We start from the raw sequence: 23,667 nt of genomic DNA on the forward strand, positions 1-23,667 counted from the left end.
AAAAAAGAAGAAGAAGAAAGAAGATGCAAAAGAAGCTTATCCTATCGGTTTGTGAAACAACTGCCAGCCAGCTAGCTCCCTCCCTGTTTTATCCATGGCGTCGTCCCTGCTCTTTCTTCCACCAACCCCACCTCTCAGCTTCCCTTCTTCTTCTTTCAAGGTTCTCTCTCCCTAATTATTGATAGGATTTGCTAAATCAGCTGCTAATAATTTCAATCTTACAGGGAAATGCGAGAAACTTGGGGCAAAAACTGTGTAGCATTCCCTCCGTCAAGGTGACCGGAGCTACAGAAAGAAGACCACTGGTGATTGTGAACAAGGCGGCGTCGTCCACGGTCGGGGCTTCGGTCGGCAATGTACGGTTCAGGCTGGATAATTTGGGCCCTCAACCCGGGTCCAGAAAAAAGGGCAAGAGAAAGGGAAGAGGTATAGCAGCCGGGCAAGGGAACAGCTGCGGGTTCGGTATGCGGGGACAGAAGTCTCGGTCCGGACCAGGCGTCCGCCCCGGATTTGAAGGCGGTCAGATGCCGCTTTACCGTCGACTTCCCAAACTGAAGGGAATTGCTGGAGGTAATTGCATTAACTTATCTGTTATTTCTTGACATATGAATGCACGCCATGTGTTTGTGAAAAAAATGCATCAGTGGCTTTTGTTCGTGCAATGCTCAAACCTTGTTTTGTTTTCTTGACAAGGTATGAGTGCTGGGCTGCCCAAGTATGTCCCTGTTAACTTGAAAGACATAGAAGCCGCGGGGTTTCGAGAAGGCGAAGAAGTGTCGTTGCAAACTTTGAAGAACAAGGGCTTGATCAACCCATCCGGAAGAGAGCGGAAACTCCCTTTGAAGGTAAATACTTTAAATTGTCTGCTCTTCACAATGTAGTGGTTATTGATTAAGATCAGATTGATGTCATACCGTTTGTTAATGTTCGAATGCTCAAATATGATAAAGTATGGATGAATAATACAAAGCTTGAGTCTTTAACCTAGTGTTAGTTTTTAGTCATCTTTTCTGACTAGGAGGAGGATGAACTTATGTTGATAACGTACTGATGTCGCCTGTTTCTCATGCCTAAACCCTGTAAATCTGGCCTCTGTGCCTCTGTTGTGCCGCTGCGCTAAGCTAAATGTGACAGTGGGCCTTGGGAAAATCATAAGAGTTATAATCTCTAGCCAAAAATTCTTCCTTCAGATTGTTGTTTCTTTTGTTTGTAATGGTAGTTTGGTTTCTGGTAGAGATAGTATAGAACTTTCAGCCTGGACAGTTTTCTCTCAAAGGAATTATGAAACAGTTTATCTTGCTTCATATAGTTGATCTAATTGTTACTTAATGTAAAAACAAACATAATTCTTTATTATAGAAGTATTGGATCAGCTTGCGTGATATATTGAATCAGTTTTTGATTCGTTGGTTTCTAGTTCCTGGAATTTGTGTTTTGGTTAGAGGCTCCCGTACTGCGTGCATTCTGGCCAAAACTTGGCAAATCCACATGTATGATACAGCAGTTGCGCAATTGATAAATGTTAGTTTTTTCTGTGTAAATTTGTAAAAATTGAGTAGAAAAGGGTTTTTTTTTTTTTTTTTAATACGTCTTTTAGTATTAAAGTATCTGGATGATACATTTAATGGCAAAACTATAGAATAACAGAAATGTAGTACAAGCATTAGGGCCACTACAAGCTTCATGTGGCCCGATAATTGCTAAGCTTGACATGGACGTCACAAAACTTAGGCAATTATCAGTTTGCACTGCTCATTAATCATCTTTGCATAGTGGAAGAATAAAGTTGCCCGCTCTCTTTTTTCTAGATTCTTGGTGATGGGGAGCTGAGTGTGAAGCTGGATATAAAGGCTCGTGCCTTCTCAGCAGCAGCGAAGGAGAAACTTGAGGCTGCTGGCTGCAACCTCACTGTATTGCCTGGTAGGAAGAAGTGGGTAAAGCCATCAGTTGCCAAGAACCTTGCACGTGCTGATGAATACTTCGCCAAGAAACGAGCTGCTGCTGCAACAACTGCTGCAACTGAATCTGTATCTGCATAGACCACTTCATAGTCAGCCTGTACGAGACTGTAGGTGAAGTAGTGCATGGTAACAATTTTTTAGGCATGTTAATCTTCTTTCCTGTTATTATCATTTTACCTTATGTGGAATTATAGCGTAACGTTTGGCTATTGTTATACAACGTGAGAAGTAATATTTGTCAATCCTTGAATTGGCCGTGACATAGTGATCTATAGGTCTTTTGTTGGCATCCTTGCTAGGAAATTATTTGTGAGTCAATAAAATTGATCAGCGTCGCGTTTGATTTGCCTGTGATACAACTCATTTGCTCCTTTAGTGACATTATTGAGTGATGCATTGCTCTTGGTAATGCACAAAATCAGCGAGACTTTGGAATAACGTAAGATGTCAAGTTTGTGACCTTCATTCGATTGCTCCGGTCATCTGATTAGGATAATATGTAAAGGGATAGAGATAGAGAAGCAAACACAAGATGTACGCGGTTCACCCTATGTTTGGCTACATCCACGGAGTAGAGGAGTTCTTATTAATAGTGTTTTATAGTTGAGGAGAGTCTCCAACTTTCGTTCGCGTTCGATGTGGGACTCTAGGAGCTTTATTTTGACGTTGACATGCGTCATATTATGATTGACCTCCTGTGTGGAAGGAAACTCTCGTGCTTCAGCAAAGGTGCCTCAGCATGAACCTTTTAGGGAGTCCTTCAAGGTATGAAGTTGACCGGTACTTGATAATTTTGAGATTGGTTAAGCATGGTACAAACAACTCTCACTCAACATTTAGATATACGTCATGCCCGACTTTGGCAAATGATGAGAAATGAGCGTGATGAGAGTAATTTTCCGTTAGTTTGTCAAATGATTTGGATTTTTCCTCTAAAAAGCAAGGGCAGGGACCTAAGGCAAAATGATGGTGATGCCGACCAAAGTTTAAGTGATTAAATAATTTGGGTCATGAGTTTGGACACCGCATGGGAAATCATGGCTGTCGAATGTCAATGCGCACCAGCATTTGCTATTCCAGAAAAATGTGATGGATGATTCTCTCTCTAATCTCTGGTCCCGGAGATCGAAATGCATCACGATCAAAATCTTAGGAAATTGATAGCGTGTCCAATTGCTACTCCATAACATGATTAGGAAGTTGTCAAATTGCTTCGCCTCCCAGGTTCCGCAATTCCGACCTTACAAGGTGGTCCCATTAAGGCAATGTCGCAACTGCTACATTACCCATCTGCGTTCATGTTTCACGTTAGAAACAGGGCCAATTGCGTCATTTTCAGTCTCAAAAATTCCCTACGGTTGTGAATATTTATGAGTTTTGGTTTAATTTGGGTAAAAGCTGGTGATGTGAAGTCATCGAATAACTTATGATAAATTGACGATGAACTAACCCTACATCTTACACAGCCTATGTGGACAGGTAAAATAGAAACGTAAAAGCACAATCAAGCCATAAATATTTGGTTTTTTAGCCAAAATGATCATTGAGATTTGCATAACTCCTTATTTTGGTTTATGAGATTTGAAATAAATAGAATTGGTTCTTGAGTTTGTCCATAATCAAACGTTTTGGTCGTTCCATGAAAAATCTCTATAAAATAATAATAAAATGAAAAAAATACTCTCAATTTTGATCAAATCATTTTGGCCTATTGTTTATTAAATTGAGAGTAATTTTGTCTTTTGATCCATATTTAACATAATTTTTCACCTAAGGACCAAAATGATTGATAGTGGACAATCTCATGGACCATTTCTATTGATTTCAAATCTCAAAGATTAAAGTGAGGAGTTATACAAATCACAGCAACTATTTTAGCTAAAAAACCTAAATATTTCCAACCCCAAACAAAGAAAGTTATGGTGAGTCAAAGAAATTTGGGTTTAAATGACCATATGACATAATTGTCACATCACGTGCACATAATTATTTATTTACTTGTATTTTGGTTTCACCTGCCTCTCCTCCAACCTCTTTTGCCCCTCTTGATTAGTAGCTTAAAGTCATAAGCTTCAGCTCACTTCCACCTTTATTTGGGTTATTCTACTTCAAAAAAGAAAAAAAAGAAACGGAGAGAGGGAAGAATATGGCATGTACTAATTTAGGTTGGCCAATTGTCGACAGAGCGTTCGTGCATTGTAACCTCGGTAGGAAACACATCACATGCAATTAAATTTTTTTATGGGTAGGCTAGTTAAAAAAATTACCTAAAAATCAAATGATTTTTTTTTCCCGGTTACATACATATTGTATGCAAAAATTTAAGCTTAACTGTCACATCCTGACCCGGGACGGATCACTTCTCGGGCCCGCTCCACCACCATAGCAGGATATTGTCCGCTTTGGGCTCCAACCACGCCCTCACGGTTTTGTTTCTGGGACATCCCGCCCCGGGACGGATCACTTCTCTGGCCCGCTCCACCACCGTAGCACGATATTGTCCGCTTTGGGCTCCAACCACGCCCTCACGGTTTTTTTTCTGGGAACTCACACGATAACTTCCCGATGGGTCACCCATCCTGGGAATGCTCTTGCGCGCTACTCATTTAACTTCATAGTTCCAGTGGAACCCGAAGCCAATGAGCTCCCAAAATGCCTCGTGCTAGGTAGAGATGAGAATATACATATAAGGATCACTCCCCTGAGCGATGTGGGATGTCACAATCCACCCCCCTTAGGGGTCCGACGTCCTTGTCGGCACACCACGACCAGGGTTAGGCTATGATACCAAATTGTCACATCCCGGCCCGGGGTGGATCACTTCCCAGGCCCACTCCACCACCGTAGCACGATATTGTCCGCTTTGGGCCCCGACCACGCCCTCACGGTTTTGTTTATGGGAACTCACACGAGAACTTCCTGATGGGTCACCCATCCTGGGAATGCTCTCGCGCGCTACTCACTTAACTTCGGAGTTCCAATGCAACCCAAAGTCAGTGAGCTCCCAAAAGGCCTCGTGCTAGGTAGGGATGAGAATATATATATAAGGATCACTCCCATGAGCGATGTGGGATGTCACATTAACTCTGTATTTGTATACTTTAAGTTTACTTGGCATGAACTCAACAATTTTCGCATTTGCAAACTGCAAAAATTACATATATTTAGATGCAAACACAAGAAGAAGATAAAAAACTTGACATCTCAATTACAATCACACAACTAGCACAAATCAAAACAATGAAAGTAGATGCAAGGGCAATCTTAAAAAAATTGATTCAAACAAATATAAAGCCCACTAAATTAAAGCAGACTAATCTTGAATAAAATGACATCACAATTTCCATGATAAGTTTTATATTTCTAGTTGTGCTAAATACTCGCCAGGCTAATTTCATTAAAAAATAATTCTTCTTGCAGTTCATTTGTCTATTATACTAGATTATGCACTAAAATATATATACACATATACCATAAACTCTTCCTGAACTATAGCCCACCGTAACCTTTGGTGTGGCTATGCTATTGATCACATGGTTACCACGTATCATATATAGGATTAGAGTTTAGTTCCACCACCAAGTCCAAACATGCAAAAATCAATTTTCAAATACACATCGTGGATCATGATCCGCGACGATTCAGAATATGCGGTAATTCGAAATTTTGATTCAAGCTGCAACAGTTCCTTGGTATTTCATCAATGCATGAACAATGACAACAATAAAGCTTTATTTTATTAAATGTGGTTGGTTGTATGAATTTTAAAATATTATCGCGCTTGATTTTGTACCAAGTATTTTCAAGTCTTCTTCTACCGCTTTTATCCTGAACCTCTGTCTCATAATCGCATATTCTAACTAGAGTATCTGTAGGTATTTGGTTGACGTGTCCAAGACACCTTAAGCGATTTTCTCTCATTTTATCTTCAACTTCGTTTACCCCTGCTTTACCTTAAATATCCTAATTCTTCATTATTTCCATTCTCGTTCTCAAATTTTGGTTAAGTTTGACTGCGTGTGGCATTCAGTCTTGCTTTTGGCTGTTTTTTTGTTTTCAACGCGGGTAATGACACCAGTTGGATTGGGGATTTATGGCGGGAAGGATGTTAGATTTGAGGCTATTTTACCGCCCAATTGCAATGTCAGATACAAAAGGTGGGCAAATCATGGCCATCACTACTTTGTCTTAAACCAAGATTGGGAAATGTCACCTTATCATGTTCGTTACAAAATACGAAGTCCAACTTCTATTTTATTGGTATGGTAACTAGATTAGGGAACAATAGATATTAAAATCCTATCAGTTGTTTTACCAAAATATAAAAAAAATGGCATCAGTTTATCTTTTTGGATGTTTACTTGTATGATCTTAGTTTATGACGTAACAGATGTAGACATGTTTCTAACTACGTAAAAGTTGAAGTTGTATGATTAGTTTATGAGATGTAGGTGTGGCTTTCGAGTCGAGTAAAAGATAGTCCACTACTTGCCATGTCATCAATTTAACGATATACAAAATAGTCAAACAACTAAAAAATATATGTTTTAAAACTTCGGAGTGGAATGTGATAAAATTGAAATTTTGTATTTTGTCAATCGGGTGAACTTGGCTTCTCACTCAAGGAGGAGTTGGTCTTTAAGATATTTTGTTACCGATTCAATGAATTTTGTGTTCATAATCAAAATTTTTCGTATTATAAATCACTTGTAAGATTATCTACACGAAAATATTAATAAAATATGTCAGGCGTGTGGACACGTGTCATCATATTACGCAGGTCATGGGGTGGGCAAAGGGAAATAGGGCACAGCGGACTCGAACACATTCTCGCGGGAGGCACCGCCAGCGTGAAACCAAATAACCAATAACAACTTGACAACCCCAACCCAAGAAAGATATTTTATTTGTAATAAAGAATTTAAATAAACGAAATAGTATTTAATCCCACGTTGAATAATTAAAAAGATAAAAATCTGAGAGGCTTTGTCGGTCTTCGCACTCCTCTGACACGGAGGATTTTTTAATGTGACTGTTATATAGAATGGTATATTATATGTGGTTATATAAATGAAAAAATATATTTGCCAAAAAATTAATAATTTAAAAAATAAAATTTCTTACCATTTACATAAAAATACTTAGTGTAATTCAGAATTTTTCATCTATATCCCGTCACAACTAAAAATTTATTCTCTGGCACGCCCCATTCCACACCTCTTGCCTTTTTCCCTTTCTCTCTCCTCCTCTTTCTTTCTCTCTCCGATTTAATTCGAATTTAATATTTATTTTTTTATGATTCTATCTTTCTATATAAATTGGGTGGACGCTCTATTTTGTTGATCTTGCTTCCTTTCCCGTCCGTCTTCTACCTCTCACCTAATTTTTGCTTCCTCTTTCCCTTTCTGTTATGATATCTCTGTAACAATTAGGGTTTCCTTACACAGGCAGCCAAGCAGCTCACCTCCTCACTCCAACTTCAGGTATTTACGTCTTTTTCTTTATTTTTGCTGTTTTTATTTTATTTTTTTTTAATTTTTGTTGCTTCTGATTGTTCAAAAACGATGCGATTCGCAATTTTATAGAGAAATTATTTGATTTCAGATCAGATCTGTTCACTTCAGACCTAATCAAGAACGTTTTGGATATATTAATTCGTATTAACGATTTGTTTGATTAGGTTTTACGGCGTCGTTTCCAAGCGAGGAAGAGATGAATCACTGTGCGATTCAGCAAGGAAACGCCCTATCAGCTTGCGATGACATGAGGGCTTGTTCAAGAGACTCGGTCGTTTGTCCCAAACCTCGCCGTTTTGGCCTCCTTAGCGTCACTCACAACGATCCCGTCAGATCTCTCCGATGGCATCTCGGGTAATTCGCCGATTTTGTATCTGTTTAGGGTTTCAAATTATGCCAAGTTTTAAGTATCGGTTTTGATTCTTTATTTGAATGAATTTCAGCCACCAAGCGGAGCTCTATGATTCGAAAGCAGGGTCTGATATTTTGGACATCCTCCTCCCAAAGGTATATAAAAATTTCTGGATCTGGAGTTGCTATTTGAAAAAAATTAATTAAATTTAAGAATTATGCTCAAATAGGTTAATTGGGAAGTGATGAGCATCCGGTTCTTAATGATTTTGTTCATGTTGGATTTTCTGCAGGGATCTTTTGGTGTCGAACCATTTTCATGTACAGAAATAGCCTCGCCGCACCCATTTTTCTGCGGGTCACCGCCGAGCAGAGTAGCTAACCCATTAATTCAGGATGCTAGATTTGGTGATGAGAAACCCACCCCATTGTCCCCACTGTCGCCAATCGCTCCCCCATTAGACCTTTCGTCGTCTCCTTCATCATCAGCGAGGAAAGGAGGCTTTGTTCGGGCCAGTTTCGGGAACAAGCCAGCAGTGAGGGTCGAGGGGTTTGATTGCCTGGACAGGGATCGACGTAATTGCAGCATCCCTACCCTGGCATGAGATCCCAATTCAACCGATGAAGGTACATAGCAAAAAAGACTGAGCTTAAAGTTTGAATAGACGACCACAATACTTTGATAGCATGTGAGGAAATTTTGAAATTTTCAGCGCTAGAACTTCAACGATCCTTCTGCATTGTGTAAATATGTGCGAGGGATTTGTGTAAATGAAATGTGTCAGTGTCGAGTATGTAAATGAGAATGTTAACCAAATAATAAACGGGTTCATAGATCGTGTCTAGTATTGTCACAAGGGGGTGGTGTGTTCTATCACAAGTTCACAACACCCTCTTGTATTGTAAAAAGTAGAGTCTTTTGTGGGAAAATTTTCATTGTGTTTCCATGTATGCGCGTCGGAGTTTAAACTAGCGGCTTATGAAGCGAATCTGTATGTATTGAAGATTCTGTTTAGTCGATCTAAACGGTTGTTTACAGTGTAAATAAATCATTTGTGTTTTAGTTCATCTTCTGCCTGTGTATGAGCTACAATTAATTGCTTTGCATATCCCTTTCTTGATCTGGTTTTAGTTTATCTTGTGTAACCCACATCCCATCGCTCAGGTGGGATGTGGGTTACATGCGTTGTAGCACTGGAATCTACGATACATGCGTTTGTAAAAGCAGTTTCTCTGATCTGCTTTCCTTTGAACTTTATTCGGAGTGGCAAGCATCTATATGTTTTGCTTTGGAATAACGTTGGTCGGAGGGGAAGGTCGGAGCAGAGGGAGGGGAGGGAAACAATCCTTTCCTGGGACATCACTATCGGAGGGGAGGGTTGGCGCGGAGGGAAGGGGAGGGAAAAAATCCTCTCCCTGGACAAATAGAGTGATGTCAGTTGTTTCAACTTCTCTTCATGGCATCCTGCTAGTTGTCCGGGATGTAACGGTGGCATTGAGGTTTTCGCAACGAACAAGGTGCAGATCGCTTCCTAGGTTTTGTCCCAAGTCCACACCACACAAAAGTTAAAAATACGATACCATTTTCAAATCGAAATTTTTGTCTCTTAAACTGATGGAAACTACGTAATTTAGCTACATTCGTCATTAAAAATGAAACTAGATCCTAGAGGATAACCAACAGCCCCTAATTATTTTGAATACTCATTGTTTCATCATCTTCCTTGATTCATGGTCGCAGTAATTGTTTTATGGTAATGTAATATTTTCGTCAATTCAGCTTAAGATTGACCAACGAGAATTGATTGAGTTGATACCAATCGTGTGTTTTTGCTAGTTCAAGATTCAAGTTCTGAGTTCCACTCAAGGTAATCCTATTTGATAGGTTAAGACAAAATTCACCTTGGGTTGAATTTGTACTGCGGGAAGGGTAGGAATCCTTTGGATTTTTTATACGCAGGAAAATGATTAGGCTTGATTTTTAGTACATCCAGTAACCACTGACAAAGCTGGCGAAGGGCCAATCGAGGCACATGGCACTTCGCACTTGTTTTAATGAATGAAAAGGGAGATTTATTCCGGGACCCGGCTTTTCTCTTCTTCTAGTTCTCATACTCTTATTTCTTTTTATTTTTGTACAATTACGATTAAATCATATTAATATTTTATATTAAGTTTTTATAGAGATAATAAGACAAAAAAAAATAATGATATAAAATATTAACATGATTTAATCATAATCGCATAAATAAAAGATGATGAGAGTATAGGAACTGGGAGGCAGAGAAGCCAGGTCCTTTATTCGGACTCCTTTCAGCAGAGGTACTACTGGTTCTGGTTCAACCCTTCTGATGTGTAATAATTCATCAACCCATTAGATCAAATTTATTGATAATTACGTGGATGGAATATAATAAGTTAAACAATTGAATCAGTTTTGTTTAGAGAATTTTTTTCTTATAAACTACTCTCATCCGCCTATAGAGTGTAACACGTTATCCGCCATTTGCGACAAACTTATTTTAACCACACAAATTTCATAATCAAACGCTTAAATTTTCATAATGCAAGTATTGCCTTAATAAAAAAAACAATATTATATACATTACGGGAATGGAGAAATAGGTTAAGCTCACTATAAACTAGCAATAATCTAAGTATTGTCTTTATTTAAGTACTTTTATAATTTTGTTAGTCTTAAGTACTTTCATAATTTTTTTAAACCCAACTTTCAGTACACTTCAGACTTCAAAAGTTTCTCAAGTTGAGGACTTACATGTCATAGATATACTGTCAATTAGTGTAAACTCAACCGTGTCAGTTTCAACAATGTCACAACCATACAGAATTTGAAACGACTCAAATAATATTATTAACACAGAATGTCACATCATTCGTATAACGGTATTGTAGTATGTAAGTTATTTACTCCCTACGCATCTCATATTCCTCGCTTGTCTTTTCCACCTCTCTCTCTCTCTCTCTCTCTCTTTCTCTCCCAGTTGCCCAAGCCCTTTCCAAAATCTCTCCTCTCTCCTCAATTTTTATATTAATTTAACACGCGATTCTTTGTTCACTCTCTTTTTTCTCACGAGCCTTTGGCTCTATAAATTGGATGGAGACCCTTCCTAGTCAACCTTCTTTCCAACCAACCAAACACCTTCCCTCTTCCCCCTAATTTTCCCTTCCATTTTTCCAACCAGCAGCTAGCTTCTTCACTCAGACTCAGAAGGTAAGCTGCCATGATTTTTTATTTTTTATTTTTAGTTAATGGGTTTTCCTTGTTTCCATCAAAGTATTCGGTAATTCCAATTTCTGTGTTCGGATCTGGCGTTTTCGAATCCCTTCGATTTCTTCGTTTTTGAAAATCCGAGTCCGACTTCTCAAGATCTCCTTCCTCAAATTTTACACACGAGTTAAAAATCCATTTTCCGTAAACAGCTTTTCCAGATCAGATCTGTTCAGTTTACATCTACTATGCTCGTTTTTTTGGATTTATCGTCCCTCGAGTTTTTTATTTCCTTTAATTTATTTGCTTGACCAGGTTTTACGTCGTCGTTTTAAACCGAGGAGAAAATGAATCACTGTGCGATGCAGCAGGGCAGTGCTCTCTCAGCATGCGAAGACATGAGGTCTTGCTCCAGAGACTCCGTCGTCTGCCCCAAACCTCGCCGCCTCGGCCTCCTCAACGATCCCGTCAGATCTTTCCGGTGGCATTTCGGGTATTTCGAATTTCTCTCTGTTTTGTGAAAATTTTATTTTTGCCTTCTTTGGGGTTTCGAAATTCAAATTATGAAATTTTGTTGGTTTTGTATTAATTTTGTACCATTTGATTTCAGCCACCAGGCGGAGTTCTGTGATTCAAAAGCTGGGTCTGACATTTTAGACAGTATTCTCACTAAGGTACTTCCAGATCTGCAGTTAGATTAGTTAAGATTTAATCTGTTCAATTAACTCAATGCTAATTAGGCAATTAGGGTAATTAACTCAGATTCATTGTGCCTTGAAAGAAGCAATATGTATGGTTTTTAATCCATTTGTTGATGTTTGGTTTTTGTAGGGATCTTTTGGTGTTGAACAATTTTCGTGTACAGAAATGGCCTCGCAGCACCCATTTTATAGCGGGTCGCCGCCAAGCAGAGTAGCTAACCCATTAATTCAGGACGCTCGATTTTTGGATGAGCAGCTCATCTCGTCCTCATCGCTGTCACCAATACCTGTCCCGTCAGGTCAATCATCGTCTCCTTCCTCGTCCGCGAGGAAAGGAGGCTGTGTTCGGACCAATTTTGGGAGCAAACCGGCAGTGAGAGTTGAGGGTTTTGATTGCCGGGACAGGGATCGGAGGAACTGCAGCATCCCTACCCTGGCATAAAGAGCCCGATTCAATCAACGAAGGTACATAGGAGAAAATTGAGCTTAAGTTTTCTATACTTGATAGCATTGAGACGAAATTTTGAAATTCTCGGAGAGTGAAGGAAGTAGATCCTTCTGTCTAGTGTACATATGTTCGAGGGATTTGTGTAAATGAAATGTGTTGTGCAAGTAAATAACGAGCGGGGTTCGGATGTCTTATTTAGGAGAGGGCTCTGAGGGGGTGTGGCATTGAGTAGAGAACAGATTCTGTTTGTGTTTTCTACCACACCACCCTCTTGTATTGTAAAAATTGAGAGCCCATTGTGGAAAAGTTTTCATTGTGTTTCCATTTAGGTGTTTCGGAGTTTCAGCGAGCGGCTTATGAAGCGAATCTGTACAAGTTGCAGCTGCTGTTGGGTCGATCCGAACAGTCATTTACGGTGTAAATATACCATTTGTGCTTCTGTTATCTTCTGCTGTCCACTATCTGCTCTGTTTCTACTTTCCGATTTTCTCGTTTCACTCCGAATTGATCGTTGATGCTTTCTTCAAAGAAAAAGAAGAAAAAACAGCTTGGAAGAATCGTTCAGCTTATGATCCGCGCAACTTTATTCGAAATGGTGAGCATCGTTATCTTGATGGAACCCTTTTGTGTGGATGAAGAAGATGCAGAGTGGACCTGTTTTCCGAAAGTCAGTCGAAGCCAGTTGGGCTTTTGATGAAGAAATTCTCTCTTTACAATTAAGACGTAGTCAATTGGCATCTTCCGTCCTCGTCCAACAGATGACTATCACGTCTTTAAGGGTTATTATTAAACAAGAAGATTCAGTCAAATGTGCAAATTGTGTTGAACCCCATTGATCTATAAGAAATCAGGGTTTTCTGACTTCTTGTTGCATAATAAAATTTGGGTTTAAAACGACGTTTTGCGGTGCGATTATGATAACCATTTACTAATTTAACCGGTTTAAATCCTCCATTAAGTCATTGATGATGATAGTTTAACACAAAAACTGAACGAGTCTCACAAAACAAAATTAACACAAAGATTTTGTTATACAATAAGAAAGAAAGTGCACATTGAGTGTGCTTGAATTCGTTACAAGAAGAGGGACCCCTCTCCAGAAACAGGGGATATTATATTTAAAAAATAAAATACAAATATTATATTAATAATAAATCTAAAGAGGTTGGTTAGTTGAGGGGGACCCGGATCCTGGGAGGGAGGGAGGGAGGGAGGGAGGGGAGGGGGGGGGGGTCCACATGATCCACTGATTCCCAAGGAGCTACGTGGCACCTACTTTAACATCGTCACTGTAAAATGTAAATGCACCTGGTTGCACCAAGTACCATTGTCAAACAAATCTCCTCCTTAAGACATTAGTGTTAATGCCGGTTAAATTATTTATTCTGATATTTGTTACAATGGTACGTACATTTAAATTTTAAAAAACGTTAGATGCTGGTTCGGCATGATCTGGAATATAACACATAAAATTTTGGTGATGGTTCAAGAAATAAACATTTAAGATAATCAAACGTTAAAATAATAAAATAAAATAAAAGAGATCGTCAAACGTTGTCAAAGAATATCAACATGTTAATAGAATGTGGTATTTCTCTAAACGTGTGCTTCCAATATTTGACGAATTTAATATGTAATTATGTTCTAATATTTTACGAATTTAATATCTAATTACAGTTAATTGATTATAAAAATTTATATAGTAGTGTTGTTGTAAAATAAAACAAATATCCTTTTTATTAAAAGCAAAAACAAAAATATCAAATGGGATGAATATAAAATTTGTAAGTCTAAAAGATGTACCATTATATACGTTGGTTGCCTTTTAAATACGTCTCAAAGAGACTTTTTGAGCAGAAATATTTGACTGGCCAATTACCACTCAACTCAAGTACCAAGATTTAAATTTGAAACCCTCCTCAGTCCTCCGCCCTCACCCTGTTTTGAGATAAATTTTTTAGGGTGATCAGAACACGAGATATAATACTACATAATGTTCTGTCCTATGCTCTAGACACGTAAAATCTCTCATGTTTAGGCCGTTCATTCTTTACCAAATAATTCTAGGTGATTTTTCATTATCTCCTGTTCCAAATTCATTACAATAGTGCAGCACATACGCATCCATCACCAGCATTCAGCAAACAACTATATATATGCCAATTTTATCCTAAGATATTTATATATATAGGACGTGTATATCTTTCACACGATCCAACTAAATACTAAAGAAATAATCAAACAAACCTGCAATCTTATTGACAGTGTGGGCGGTGGACGGATGTCCTCTACGTGTATCGGCAACCCATATTCTGAAAAGATATCCCATATCTCGTTATCTCTGGTATGGTTGTGATTGACCATGCTTTCTCTTTCTTTATTCGTTTTCTTTCTATATTTTCTCCTCCAAACTAAGCAACCAACTTTCAAATATCGACTGCTCCTTCCAAGTTCCAACAAAAAAGTAGCATGGCTGATGGCTCATAAAATATCTACCAATCTTATACATCACAAATATCATCACTCGAACAGACTTGCGTAAGGGTGGTCGGATAGGGAATCTCTTGCAAAAAGTATTAGACTCTATTTTGATTTCACTCAGTGAAAGAATTGTCTCTGTAATCAAATACACGTTGTTCTCATTTATTGGATATTTTGTGAATTTTCAAAGACATTCTGAAACATTAAATAGACTGAATTATATTAGCATCCGTTATTCGCATTAAACTAGAAGATCGTGAAACAAAGAGATGAATCATTGTCCAATATAACTTTACGGGTTGATTAGTAAATGGAAGAAATATTGACATAAGTTTTGAAATAACATTTGATTACCACTTAACACTACGGTTTAGTGATATTTTTATTTATTTATAAATAAAATGGCTTATTTCGAAGAGTTTAGGTATGGCCGGTTAGGACTAACTGCTTAGACGGTTATAAAACTGTATAATTAACCTTATAGCCCACACCCGTTGACTGCAGAAACAATCATTTGGCTACAGAAGAAAGGGCGGATTCTAAATGTTCAAACTATTCTCAAACCCTCCATCCACTCCAATGTTAAGGATAAGTGGATACCATGGCTGTGACGGCAGTGATAGAATACGTAATGTAAGCCGCCACCAGGATAAGATGGCTTTCACTGTCACAAACAGAAAGACAGAGACCAGTTTAACCCAAAGCGTACGTGTTGTTTCGATTGTTTGGTACCCAACTTGCAGGTTTAAGTCGGGCCAAGGGACTAGTCGGTCAGGTAGACAGCCACCACTCTCCGACACAGAGGGCTTCCAACCAGTCAATTTACAACTCCAAGTGGAACATTTTGTTCCAACTTCCCTCCCTCCCTTTTTTTGTCTTCCAGCAACTCAAGCTTTTTGGTTTGCTGCAGAACCAGTGATTGCATACATTATCACAGGCCACATTTTTATTCCCATGGATCATTGCCTGCCCAAACTACTAAAAGATCTTACTGACCAAAACACATATACTCGAACATATCTTTTGAAATCCCAACTCATTTTCCCGTTGAGAAATATTTAGTAAGTGTGCTCTTCGGTTGTGCTTTCAGAGTATCGGCTAATTAGAGTATTTCCTACACTCATAAGTTCATTTTCTTCGACACTCTTTACATCAAAAACATATTTTATTAAAGTTGTTTGCAATGTATTTTTTTCGATAATTTCATTAGGAAAATATCGAATTTTTCATCACAAATTCAAAAGTACTTAAAAATGCATCCGCAGAATCATATGCCAGATGTTTTTTGAGAAAATAATCTTATGGCAAAGAAGCACTTATAAATTTTTTATCAACGCGAATATTTAGCCTTACCAACTTTATAATAACAATCATAAACAAATTCTTAATCTTATCAACTTTATAATAATTCAAGACAGTCGCAACGAATTATCTCTCCTCCCTACGAGTGCAGAAACCAAACTTATAGTCGGCTGCTCCTATTTCACCGAAATATACCAGTTTTTTTTTTTTAAATGGAATTTTAAGATCTTTATTGTAACCTGGAATTTCATTGAACAGCGGCCACACATATATCCGGAAAAAAAATATAATAATAAAATTGGTCCTATCCAAATAAGGTAACTGCGTTCGTGTCAATCTGCTTGCCCACTTGCCCTTTTCCATTAAAAGGAACTAAATCATTGTTATTTATTTCTTGTGTTTAAGAAATAGGTTAGTTAAAAATTAAACTTTACTCACAATTGCTATCAAATAGATTCATAGTTTACAAAGTATTAAATTTAAAATCTTTTATTTTTGTTTTATAGGGCTGTTGTTTACATTTTTTTTTACTGAGCCAATTGTCGTGTAGGTTGCCCAATTGCCCTATGGGGAGTTCAGAAGTAGGAAAAAAAAGGAGAGGGCAACGCTTCGAAAACAACAGGGTAAGGTTACGTGAACACAGAAATTCATAGCTGCGCCCATGTAACTACTACAAGCCCTCCAAATTAAAATTCCAAACCAACTGCCTATATAAAAACAACCCAAGATCAATATCTTCTTGCCGTCTCATCCGCGAATTCCTCATAATTTGCATTTTTTTTTTATAGGTTTTTAGTTCGGCTTATATGTTACAACCCAGTTTTTGTTTTCCGGAGAGATCAAATTTACCGGGATAAATGAAGAGGCAGAGACGTAGTGGTGGCGGCGGTGCTGCCATTGTTCAAGCTCCAAGATTTGAAGTTACAACGGCAAAAACAGTGGCGGTTGCAAACAAGAAGGCGAAGAAAGCGATTGACAAGGACGGGAAAGAAGAGTCGAGGATCGACGGCGGAGATGATCAGCACTTTTGGGTTTGGTGGCGGATGATCAGAATCTGATGGCCGGGGATGTGAATTACTGGGGAATTTGGGTGGTGTTGTTGCGGTGGATGAGCAAATGTCGTGGGGGTCCGTTTGGTTGCCACTTGGGATGTGGAGTTTATGGAAGAATCGCATTACGGATTGTTCAGTGATGTGATTTGGGACGATGACATTTGGGGATTGAGAACCACAAAAGAGTCCCAAATCCTTGCAAAAAGACGGAGAGAAGGTTTGTATTTACATTGTTCAGTTTATGTATAAGATTTTTGTAGCAACAACAAAATAGTCATTTTCTGCCGTTGTTTTCTTCGCTATCATTGCCGCTGTCAGGATGCGCGAAAACCACTTAACATGCATATGCAAAGTTGACGAACACAAACTCTATTTAGATAGAGAATTCAAATATCACAGAGTAAACGGAGAATTACAAGGAGAGAAATTACAGAAAGAAATTTTTTTTTGGAGCCACAGAACGAATGGTGCAAACACAAACAGAAACTGCCGACATGTCAATTTGAAATTCAAATTGTTGAAGGGAAGTAACTATAGCCGGTTGGGCACCGTTGCGACGGCGTAGTTTTTGAAGAACTTAATAGCTTGGGGGCTGGTAAGCGATGAAACTGATGCACTGTGTTTGGCGGACGTTGTCGAATCCGATGATCCTGATGAAGGAGTTGGGGTAGGCGGTCTTGGCCTCCTCGAGCTCCTTGAGAACTTGGGAAGAATCAGTGCATCCGAAGAGGGGAAGCTTCCACATTGTCCAGTAGCGTCCGTCATAGTACCCTGGGGAGCTGTTGTGCTCACGGTAGACGAACGGGCGCTGCATTTTTTCATCGAAACATGTTAAACACGTCAACTCAACGTTTAAACGAGAAGCATCCTCGACTAAGAACTAGTGATGAAGTATTCAATTTTTATTTTTATTAAAAAAAAATAAAACGTATATAAAAAAAAAGATGTGATAAACTTGTAAGATTAATGTTAAAGAAATTAAATTTGTAGACTAAATTAGCAAGCTAAATAAGGTGTCACCAATAAAAAATGAGCACGTTTATCAACGATTAAGTAATAATTCAAACACCAACTTTCATGTCATTTAGTTTACAAAATTTAGTTGTGTATTGCAAAAAATTCCCATATTTTATCAAAATTACATTAAAATACCTTATTTTTCAAGACCTAATCTTAGGGGAAGAACAAAAAATAAAAATTATTTTTGGGTAAAATTTTTATTATTATTTTAAATTATGTGTTTTCGCTTTTACAATTTTTTGTGCATTTTGACGAACTAAAGAGTGCATGTTAATTACCTCCAACTCGAATTCCAAGGTGGGAACCCAGTTTTTGCGGAGAAGGTAGTCAACTTCCTTGGCCAATGACTCCGGAGACAGGGGAGGAAGGTAAGAGAGAGTCTCAAATTTCTTCAGTCCAATTGGTGGCCACACCTGCAATTTTTACATCAAAGCCGTAGTCGGATCAATTAGCTTTCTTTCTAAGCTAACTTTAAATAAACTTAAGAAATTAAAATAACTCTAAAGTAACATATATAGGTAAATTAATTAGCTAGGGTTACCTGCATGCACTGGACTCTTCCACCGTTGCTGGCAATGGAGGTAATATCGTTGGCCTTGCGGGTCACGGGGAAGGCTGAGGAGGACTTGAGCCCGGTGAAGGGTGCCACCATGCTCGCCTGAGCCGGGGAGCTGGTGCGGTGGACGGAGCTAACAGCAGCGGACGAAACCATAGAGGAAGCCATTGTTCCTCTCCTTCTTCTTTAATTTACCACAACTAGGTAGATTTGATCAGCTTAAGAGGACTTGACAGTGTTGCTTCATGTATGTATATATAGAAAGCAACGTCGCTGCTGAATTTAGCCTGTGTTACCATAGCCTAAAAATCTAGCGGTGTAAAATTGATATTTCTGAAAATCTTTGCCTTATCGTTATGCACTCCATAGGTTGTGACAGGTGGCTAAAACCCATATCCTATCTGAATCACTAGTTGAATTATTTGTATGATGCTGTGTAACGTTATTTCTCAGCGCTTGATTTTTTTCCTCCTGCCGTCTGTGAGCCTTAGATTTTTGTAAAATTAGTTACTCCTAATCTTCGCGTCGTCCAAAACCTGGACTGTGACAGAATCTACTGTAACTCCATCCTTCAATTTATCCCATATTTTTGACCTAATTCACCTATCATGTTGGACCACCTGAGACCTTCAACTATTGGGCTTATTTGGGCCACCTCGATTGATAAATGGGCGGATATTGTGTGGGATTCAATGCTTACAGTCTTACAGAATGCCCGTTCGGCCTACTTGCCATGGGCGAAACCAGGACTGATGTGTAATTACACTTTGAATCGAATGATGCGTTTTCGTGTCGTTTGGTGTCTACAAGTTGAATGATGTGTTTTTGTCTGGTTTTCTTTCAATTGGAGTTTGATGCTTTCTTTTTTTACAATTAACACGAATTTTTTTAGTTAACTGATTTTTCATATTGATCTTAAGTGGCATGGCTGTTTTGATGGAGAAAAAAAGGACAGGCATTCAACATCTTTTACACAACATGACCTTGGACATCAAAGAACAGAGTCGTTGAGTACAATTAAAGAAAGATATATATACAATAGATAACATACTTGGCACTTAAGAAATCCTATTTAAGAATAACTAAGTCAATGACTATACCGTAATAACCTTCCTAAAGTTATTATTTATTATTTAGATAGATTACTAGTTGTAATTGTATCACTTGAAAGAATATCCTTCGTTATTAGTATAAATAACTCCTTTCTCATCTCTCTGGCCGATCTCCCTCACAAAATTCATACAATAAGAAGTACGAGTTTATAAGTTCTAAGAAAACTTTCACTTCTACGAGTGCGATTTATTTGTCAATTAAGTTTACATAATATTGTAATTTGAAGACCTAATATACTATTCGAGAATTTGCAGAAAATATTCCCGATTAATATAAGGTGGGAACGCTCTCTCCTCTCCCCTCCTGAAAAGCATCTCGAAGTTCTTACCCGCCTCCTCGGATTCCATTGCAATCGCTTGACCTGCGAAGAACACTTCCCCTAGAGGCAAGATCCAACGATAGTTTGACTCTTTGACTGGGGCGTGTCTCTGACGCTCTTAAATGATCGCGTGGGTCTAAAAGGGTTCTTTTAGTTAAACAGCTTACAATTCGTTGCAAGGAAAGTTGTCGCTTTTTGTTCAGTCTCACTCTTTTTCGTACTCAACTTTCCTACACAGTGTACACACAGGCGCACAGAGAGAGAGAGAGAGAGAGAGAGAGAGAGAGAGAGAGAGAGAGAGAGAGAGAGGAGGGAGGTGCGAAAGGAAGGAAGGAAGCCATGGGAGAAGGCAAGGGCTCGACTCTGGTGCACCTGCTTGTGGTGGTTCTGAGCTTAGTGGCCTTTGGGTTCGCCATTGCTGCTGAGAGACAAAGAAGTGTGGTAACCCCTCTTTTCTTTTTCTTCTAATTTTACAGTTTGAAATGTAATTAAACTTGGATTTTTGAATGTGGCATTTCCCAAAGTCTTTGTTTTGCATCTTGATCTGTTTTTTTGTGCTTACTTTTCATGATTCTGTGTTGTGTGTTTTGGTGCTTTGCTCCATACTGTTTGTGCTATGTAAAAGGTTAGGGTTTTTAAGGATGTTGTCGAATTTGTAATTAGTGCACTGGAAAAGTGGGTTTGTTACAATTTTTGGGGTAGATTTCTTGATGGTGAGACTGTTTTTCCGGTTTTGGGTTTTTCTAGGATATCCACAAATGAGGATTCTGAATTTCACTCAATTACCAAAACAGTGCCAAAAAGGATACGAAATTTTGATGGTTCTTTTTCTTAATTACCCCTTTTTTTTTTAATTCTCGAAGATTCTGAAGGTGGCTATTTCCATATGCAATTTAGTTCATTTACTATATGATTTAATTTTCATAATTTTTCGCTGAATTGCTACCACAAGAATGTACATTGTTGCTTTGTAATGCCTGTTGTTGGAGTCGACTCTTCTCAATTTCGGGGTTAAATTGTTGCCATTGTCAATGTGTGATCCTGGCGAATGCAAGAGACTATTTTATGAAACTTTTACAATAAGAATGACCATTTCCCAGCTCATTCATAATGTGTATCTATATTTGAAACTGTGTAAAAGTTGCGGGCAGTGGTTATGCAGTCGCTTGATCTGTAGAGTAGTGAAAATACAACTGAATAGGTGATCTATCATTCTGAATTGCACAATAACGAGTTTCAGGGCTGCCCGCAGAAAATTTGATTTTCTCACAGCTGTTAGACTAGTACTTATCCTTTTGAACATTCTCTTTTGAGAAGTTAATGTACCGTGCTTTCTTGGTCTTTGGATTTTGTTTCTCCATTTGTACCACTCAATGCGTTCTTTATTTTAAGGGGATGAATTTGTTTATGAAGAATTATGCATTGTCGTGTGGGCGTATATGAAGAGGCAATTCATGCATCAGTTGGATTAGAGTTTTTTAGTCTGCATATTCGTGTGTCATGATGAAATTCAAATTAAAAAGTGTGAAATAGAGAAAGTTTAAAAGTTTGCAACCTTTGATATTGCAAGGTTTGATTCTTGTTTAAGTATTATAGTCAACTTGTTGATTTTTAGCTTTTCGGCGTTTTCTCGTCTAAAACTTATTTCTGATAGGATTGGTGATGAGGTTTTAGACAGAAGAGGTTTCTACTGATTGGTTCCTTTTTTCTTTCATCTGGTATAACTTAATGCAAAAAAGTAATGGATGTTGATTACCAAAATGGAAAGGAAGCGGGTTTGACTCCATTCCATTACTAAGATATCAATATAGGTGTGTTTTATTGGTAGCATGATAGTTCCATTTCTATCCTTTGAATGCTTGCTTACTGTCTGAGTTACCAATTGGCATGGTGGAATCTTGGTCCATATTTTGTAACATCAATTTATAAAGAAACTTCATTTCCTGGCAGGGCGAAATACGTACAGATATTCAAACAAATCAAACGTACTGTGTGTATAATTCAGATGTCGCAACTGGTTATGGAGTAGGCGGTTTCTTGTTTCTTCTCTCAGGTGAATCACTCCTCATGGGTGTCACGAAGTGCATGTGTTTTGGCAGACCCTTGGCCCCTGGTGGAAATCGAGCTTGGTCCATTATATATTTTGTTTCATCATGGTGAGCAGTCCTATGTTCCTTAATTAAGGAACCCCATCTTGAACAATGCAACATCAACCCCCGGATTGCTTTAACTTGCCCGTCATTTTTGCTCCATTTTCTTTTGTTTTCTTTACTTAAAAAAGTTTGGTAAACATTTCTGTATGAATGTTTAGTTGAATGTTTAGTCTCCTTCATTTGGCCTTAGGACAAATTGATTGAAGATATTATTCTTCAATCAATCCGTGTATTTGAACTCCACCTTTATAATTTGCTGCATTTTGTGTATCTGCAGGGCAACTTTTCTGGTTGCAGAAGCTTGTCTAATTGCTGGTGCTACAAAAAATGCCTATCACACCAAGTACCGGGGGATGATATATGCTCAGAACTTCTCCTGTGAAGCATTGCGAAAAGGTGTTTTCATTTCTGGAGCAGTATTTGTGGTTGCAACTATGATTCTCAACGTGTATTACTACATGTACTTCACCAAGGCAACTGCTGCTCAGGCAACTCATAAAGCAAATCGTTCGAGCTCAACTGTCGGGATGACTGGGTATGCATAGAATCAATTCGTAGTACTAGTTAGCTTCAAAGTTTTGCATATTGATGTTTTGAGTATGGGATGCCTCTGTTATATCATACTTTTCAGTGTGTCAATTACATTGGTTTTATCTGGTGAATATTTATATATACAAGTGCCTGTATGAATGCTTGCAAATGCAAGTTGCAGAATTATTAAGTTTTGGTGGTTGACGACTCACTTTCAATTTTAAAATTTCAAATCTGCTATGTTATTTTGCTTTTAATTTTTGGATCGTACTGTTTTAGCAAAGGGAAATTATTTCCACACTTCTTTTCGCTTTCTACCCACAGTGTTAATATTTGTCCTTTCTCGTTTAATTTATTCAATTCAAAAGCTGAAAATGTTTATGGGTGTGCAATGAGAAAAATGAGGTTGCAAAATTTTGTTCCCATTTACTAATTTGAATCACCTCTAATGTGGCCCCATAGTATTATAACATGTGTATTTCAAAACTTTATCCCAATACACATGTCTTCTTGTTATTGGAGCTGTCAGAGGTAAGTAAATTTTAGTGATCACGAGTGAGTACTCTAGTATTGTCCTTTACTAAATCGACTGTGTATTTCAAAACTTTATCCCAATACACGTCTTCTTGTTATTGGAGCTGTTAGAGGTAAGTAAATTTTAGTATTCATGAGTGAGTACTCTAGTATTATTGTCCTTTACTAAATCGACTGTGTATTTCATAACTTTATCCCAATACACGTCTTCTTGTTATTGGACCCATCAGAGGTAAGTACATTTTAGTATTCACGAGTGAGTACTCTAGTATTATTGTCCTTTACTAAATCGACTGTGTATTTCATAACTTTATCCCAATACACGTCTTCTTGTTATTGGACCTGTCAGAGGTAAGTAAATTTTAGTATTCACGAGTGAGTAACCTAGTATTATTGTCCT

General features: G+C 38.1%; 5 protein-coding genes and 1 pseudogene across 5 annotated transcripts; 5 read left to right on the forward strand and 1 right to left on the reverse strand.

Moving 5' to 3' along the window:
• On the forward strand, positions 1-2,203 carry RPL15 (ribosomal protein L15). The gene is made up of 4 exons (XM_068471774.2): positions 1-160; positions 225-570; positions 694-845; positions 1,809-2,203. The coding sequence occupies exons 1-4, from the start codon at positions 95-97 to the stop codon at positions 2,037-2,039; spliced, it is 795 nt and encodes a 264-aa protein (XP_068327875.1). The 5' UTR covers positions 1-94; the 3' UTR covers positions 2,040-2,203.
• Positions 2,204-7,159: 4,956 nt separating this feature from the next.
• LOC137732465 (uncharacterized) lies at positions 7,160-8,896 on the forward strand. Its single transcript, XM_068471775.2, has 4 exons — positions 7,160-7,444; positions 7,642-7,831; positions 7,921-7,984; positions 8,122-8,896. Exons 2-4 carry the CDS (start codon positions 7,674-7,676, stop codon positions 8,431-8,433), a joined length of 534 nt encoding a protein of 177 aa, XP_068327876.1. The 5' UTR covers positions 7,160-7,444; positions 7,642-7,673; the 3' UTR covers positions 8,434-8,896.
• A 2,007-nt stretch (positions 8,897-10,903) lies between these two features.
• LOC137732466 (uncharacterized) lies at positions 10,904-12,650 on the forward strand. The gene is made up of 4 exons (XM_068471776.2): positions 10,904-11,060; positions 11,373-11,550; positions 11,668-11,731; positions 11,889-12,650. Exons 2-4 carry the CDS (start codon positions 11,405-11,407, stop codon positions 12,198-12,200), a joined length of 522 nt encoding a protein of 173 aa, XP_068327877.1. The 5' UTR covers positions 10,904-11,060; positions 11,373-11,404; the 3' UTR covers positions 12,201-12,650.
• A 4,066-nt stretch (positions 12,651-16,716) lies between these two features.
• Positions 16,717-17,338, forward strand: LOC148689822 (uncharacterized; annotated as a pseudogene).
• A 56-nt stretch (positions 17,339-17,394) lies between these two features.
• LOC137730933 (ribulose bisphosphate carboxylase small subunit, chloroplastic) lies at positions 17,395-18,916 on the reverse strand. Its single transcript, XM_068469945.2, has 3 exons — positions 18,603-18,916; positions 18,340-18,474; positions 17,395-17,849 (listed from the first exon to the last, which is right to left on the reverse strand). Exons 1-3 carry the CDS (start codon positions 18,783-18,785, stop codon positions 17,619-17,621), a joined length of 549 nt encoding a protein of 182 aa, XP_068326046.1. The 5' UTR covers positions 18,786-18,916; the 3' UTR covers positions 17,395-17,618.
• Positions 18,917-20,242: 1,326 nt separating this feature from the next.
• LOC137732152 (uncharacterized) lies at positions 20,243-22,990 on the forward strand. Its single transcript, XM_068471453.2, has 3 exons — positions 20,243-20,490; positions 22,000-22,205; positions 22,480-22,990. The coding sequence occupies exons 1-3, from the start codon at positions 20,389-20,391 to the stop codon at positions 22,745-22,747; spliced, it is 576 nt and encodes a 191-aa protein (XP_068327554.1). The 5' UTR covers positions 20,243-20,388; the 3' UTR covers positions 22,748-22,990.
• The last annotated feature ends 677 nt before the right edge of the window (positions 22,991-23,667 follow it).

Source organism: Pyrus communis, chromosome 16 (genome assembly GCF_041283825.1).
Source record: "Pyrus communis isolate YQ-2024b chromosome 16, ASM4128382v1, whole genome shotgun sequence".
Classification (NCBI taxonomy): Eukaryota; Viridiplantae; Streptophyta; class Magnoliopsida; order Rosales; family Rosaceae; genus Pyrus; species Pyrus communis.

Excerpts from the sequence above, each read along its gene's own strand:
- RPL15 (XM_068471774.2), top strand. The coding sequence starts at position 95 with ATGGCGTCGTCCCTGCTCTTTCTTCCACCAACCCCACCTCTCAGCTTC. Across the intron at positions 161-224 it reads TCCCTTCTTCTTCTTTCAAG|GGAAATGCGAGAAACTTGGG; the intron begins GTTCTCTCTCCC and ends TCAATCTTACAG. Across the intron at positions 571-693 it reads ACTGAAGGGAATTGCTGGAG|GTATGAGTGCTGGGCTGCCC; the intron begins GTAATTGCATTA and ends TTTCTTGACAAG.
- LOC137732465 (XM_068471775.2), top strand. The coding sequence starts at position 7,674 with ATGAATCACTGTGCGATTCAGCAAGGAAACGCCCTATCAGCTTGCGAT. Across the intron at positions 7,832-7,920 it reads TCTCTCCGATGGCATCTCGG|CCACCAAGCGGAGCTCTATG; the intron begins GTAATTCGCCGA and ends AATGAATTTCAG. Across the intron at positions 7,985-8,121 it reads TGGACATCCTCCTCCCAAAG|GGATCTTTTGGTGTCGAACC; the intron begins GTATATAAAAAT and ends GATTTTCTGCAG.
- LOC137732466 (XM_068471776.2), top strand. The coding sequence starts at position 11,405 with ATGAATCACTGTGCGATGCAGCAGGGCAGTGCTCTCTCAGCATGCGAA. Across the intron at positions 11,551-11,667 it reads TCTTTCCGGTGGCATTTCGG|CCACCAGGCGGAGTTCTGTG; the intron begins GTATTTCGAATT and ends ATTTGATTTCAG. Across the intron at positions 11,732-11,888 it reads TAGACAGTATTCTCACTAAG|GGATCTTTTGGTGTTGAACA; the intron begins GTACTTCCAGAT and ends TGGTTTTTGTAG.
- LOC137730933 (XM_068469945.2), bottom strand. The coding sequence starts at position 18,785 with ATGGCTTCCTCTATGGTTTCGTCCGCTGCTGTTAGCTCCGTCCACCGC. Across the intron at positions 18,475-18,602 it reads GAAGAGTCCAGTGCATGCAG|GTGTGGCCACCAATTGGACT; the intron begins GTAACCCTAGCT and ends TAAAAATTGCAG. Across the intron at positions 17,850-18,339 it reads CCTTGGAATTCGAGTTGGAG|CGCCCGTTCGTCTACCGTGA; the intron begins GTAATTAACATG and ends GAAAAAATGCAG.
- LOC137732152 (XM_068471453.2), top strand. The coding sequence starts at position 20,389 with ATGGGAGAAGGCAAGGGCTCGACTCTGGTGCACCTGCTTGTGGTGGTT. Across the intron at positions 20,491-21,999 it reads CTGAGAGACAAAGAAGTGTG|GGCGAAATACGTACAGATAT; the intron begins GTAACCCCTCTT and ends ATTTCCTGGCAG. Across the intron at positions 22,206-22,479 it reads ATATATTTTGTTTCATCATG|GGCAACTTTTCTGGTTGCAG; the intron begins GTGAGCAGTCCT and ends GTGTATCTGCAG.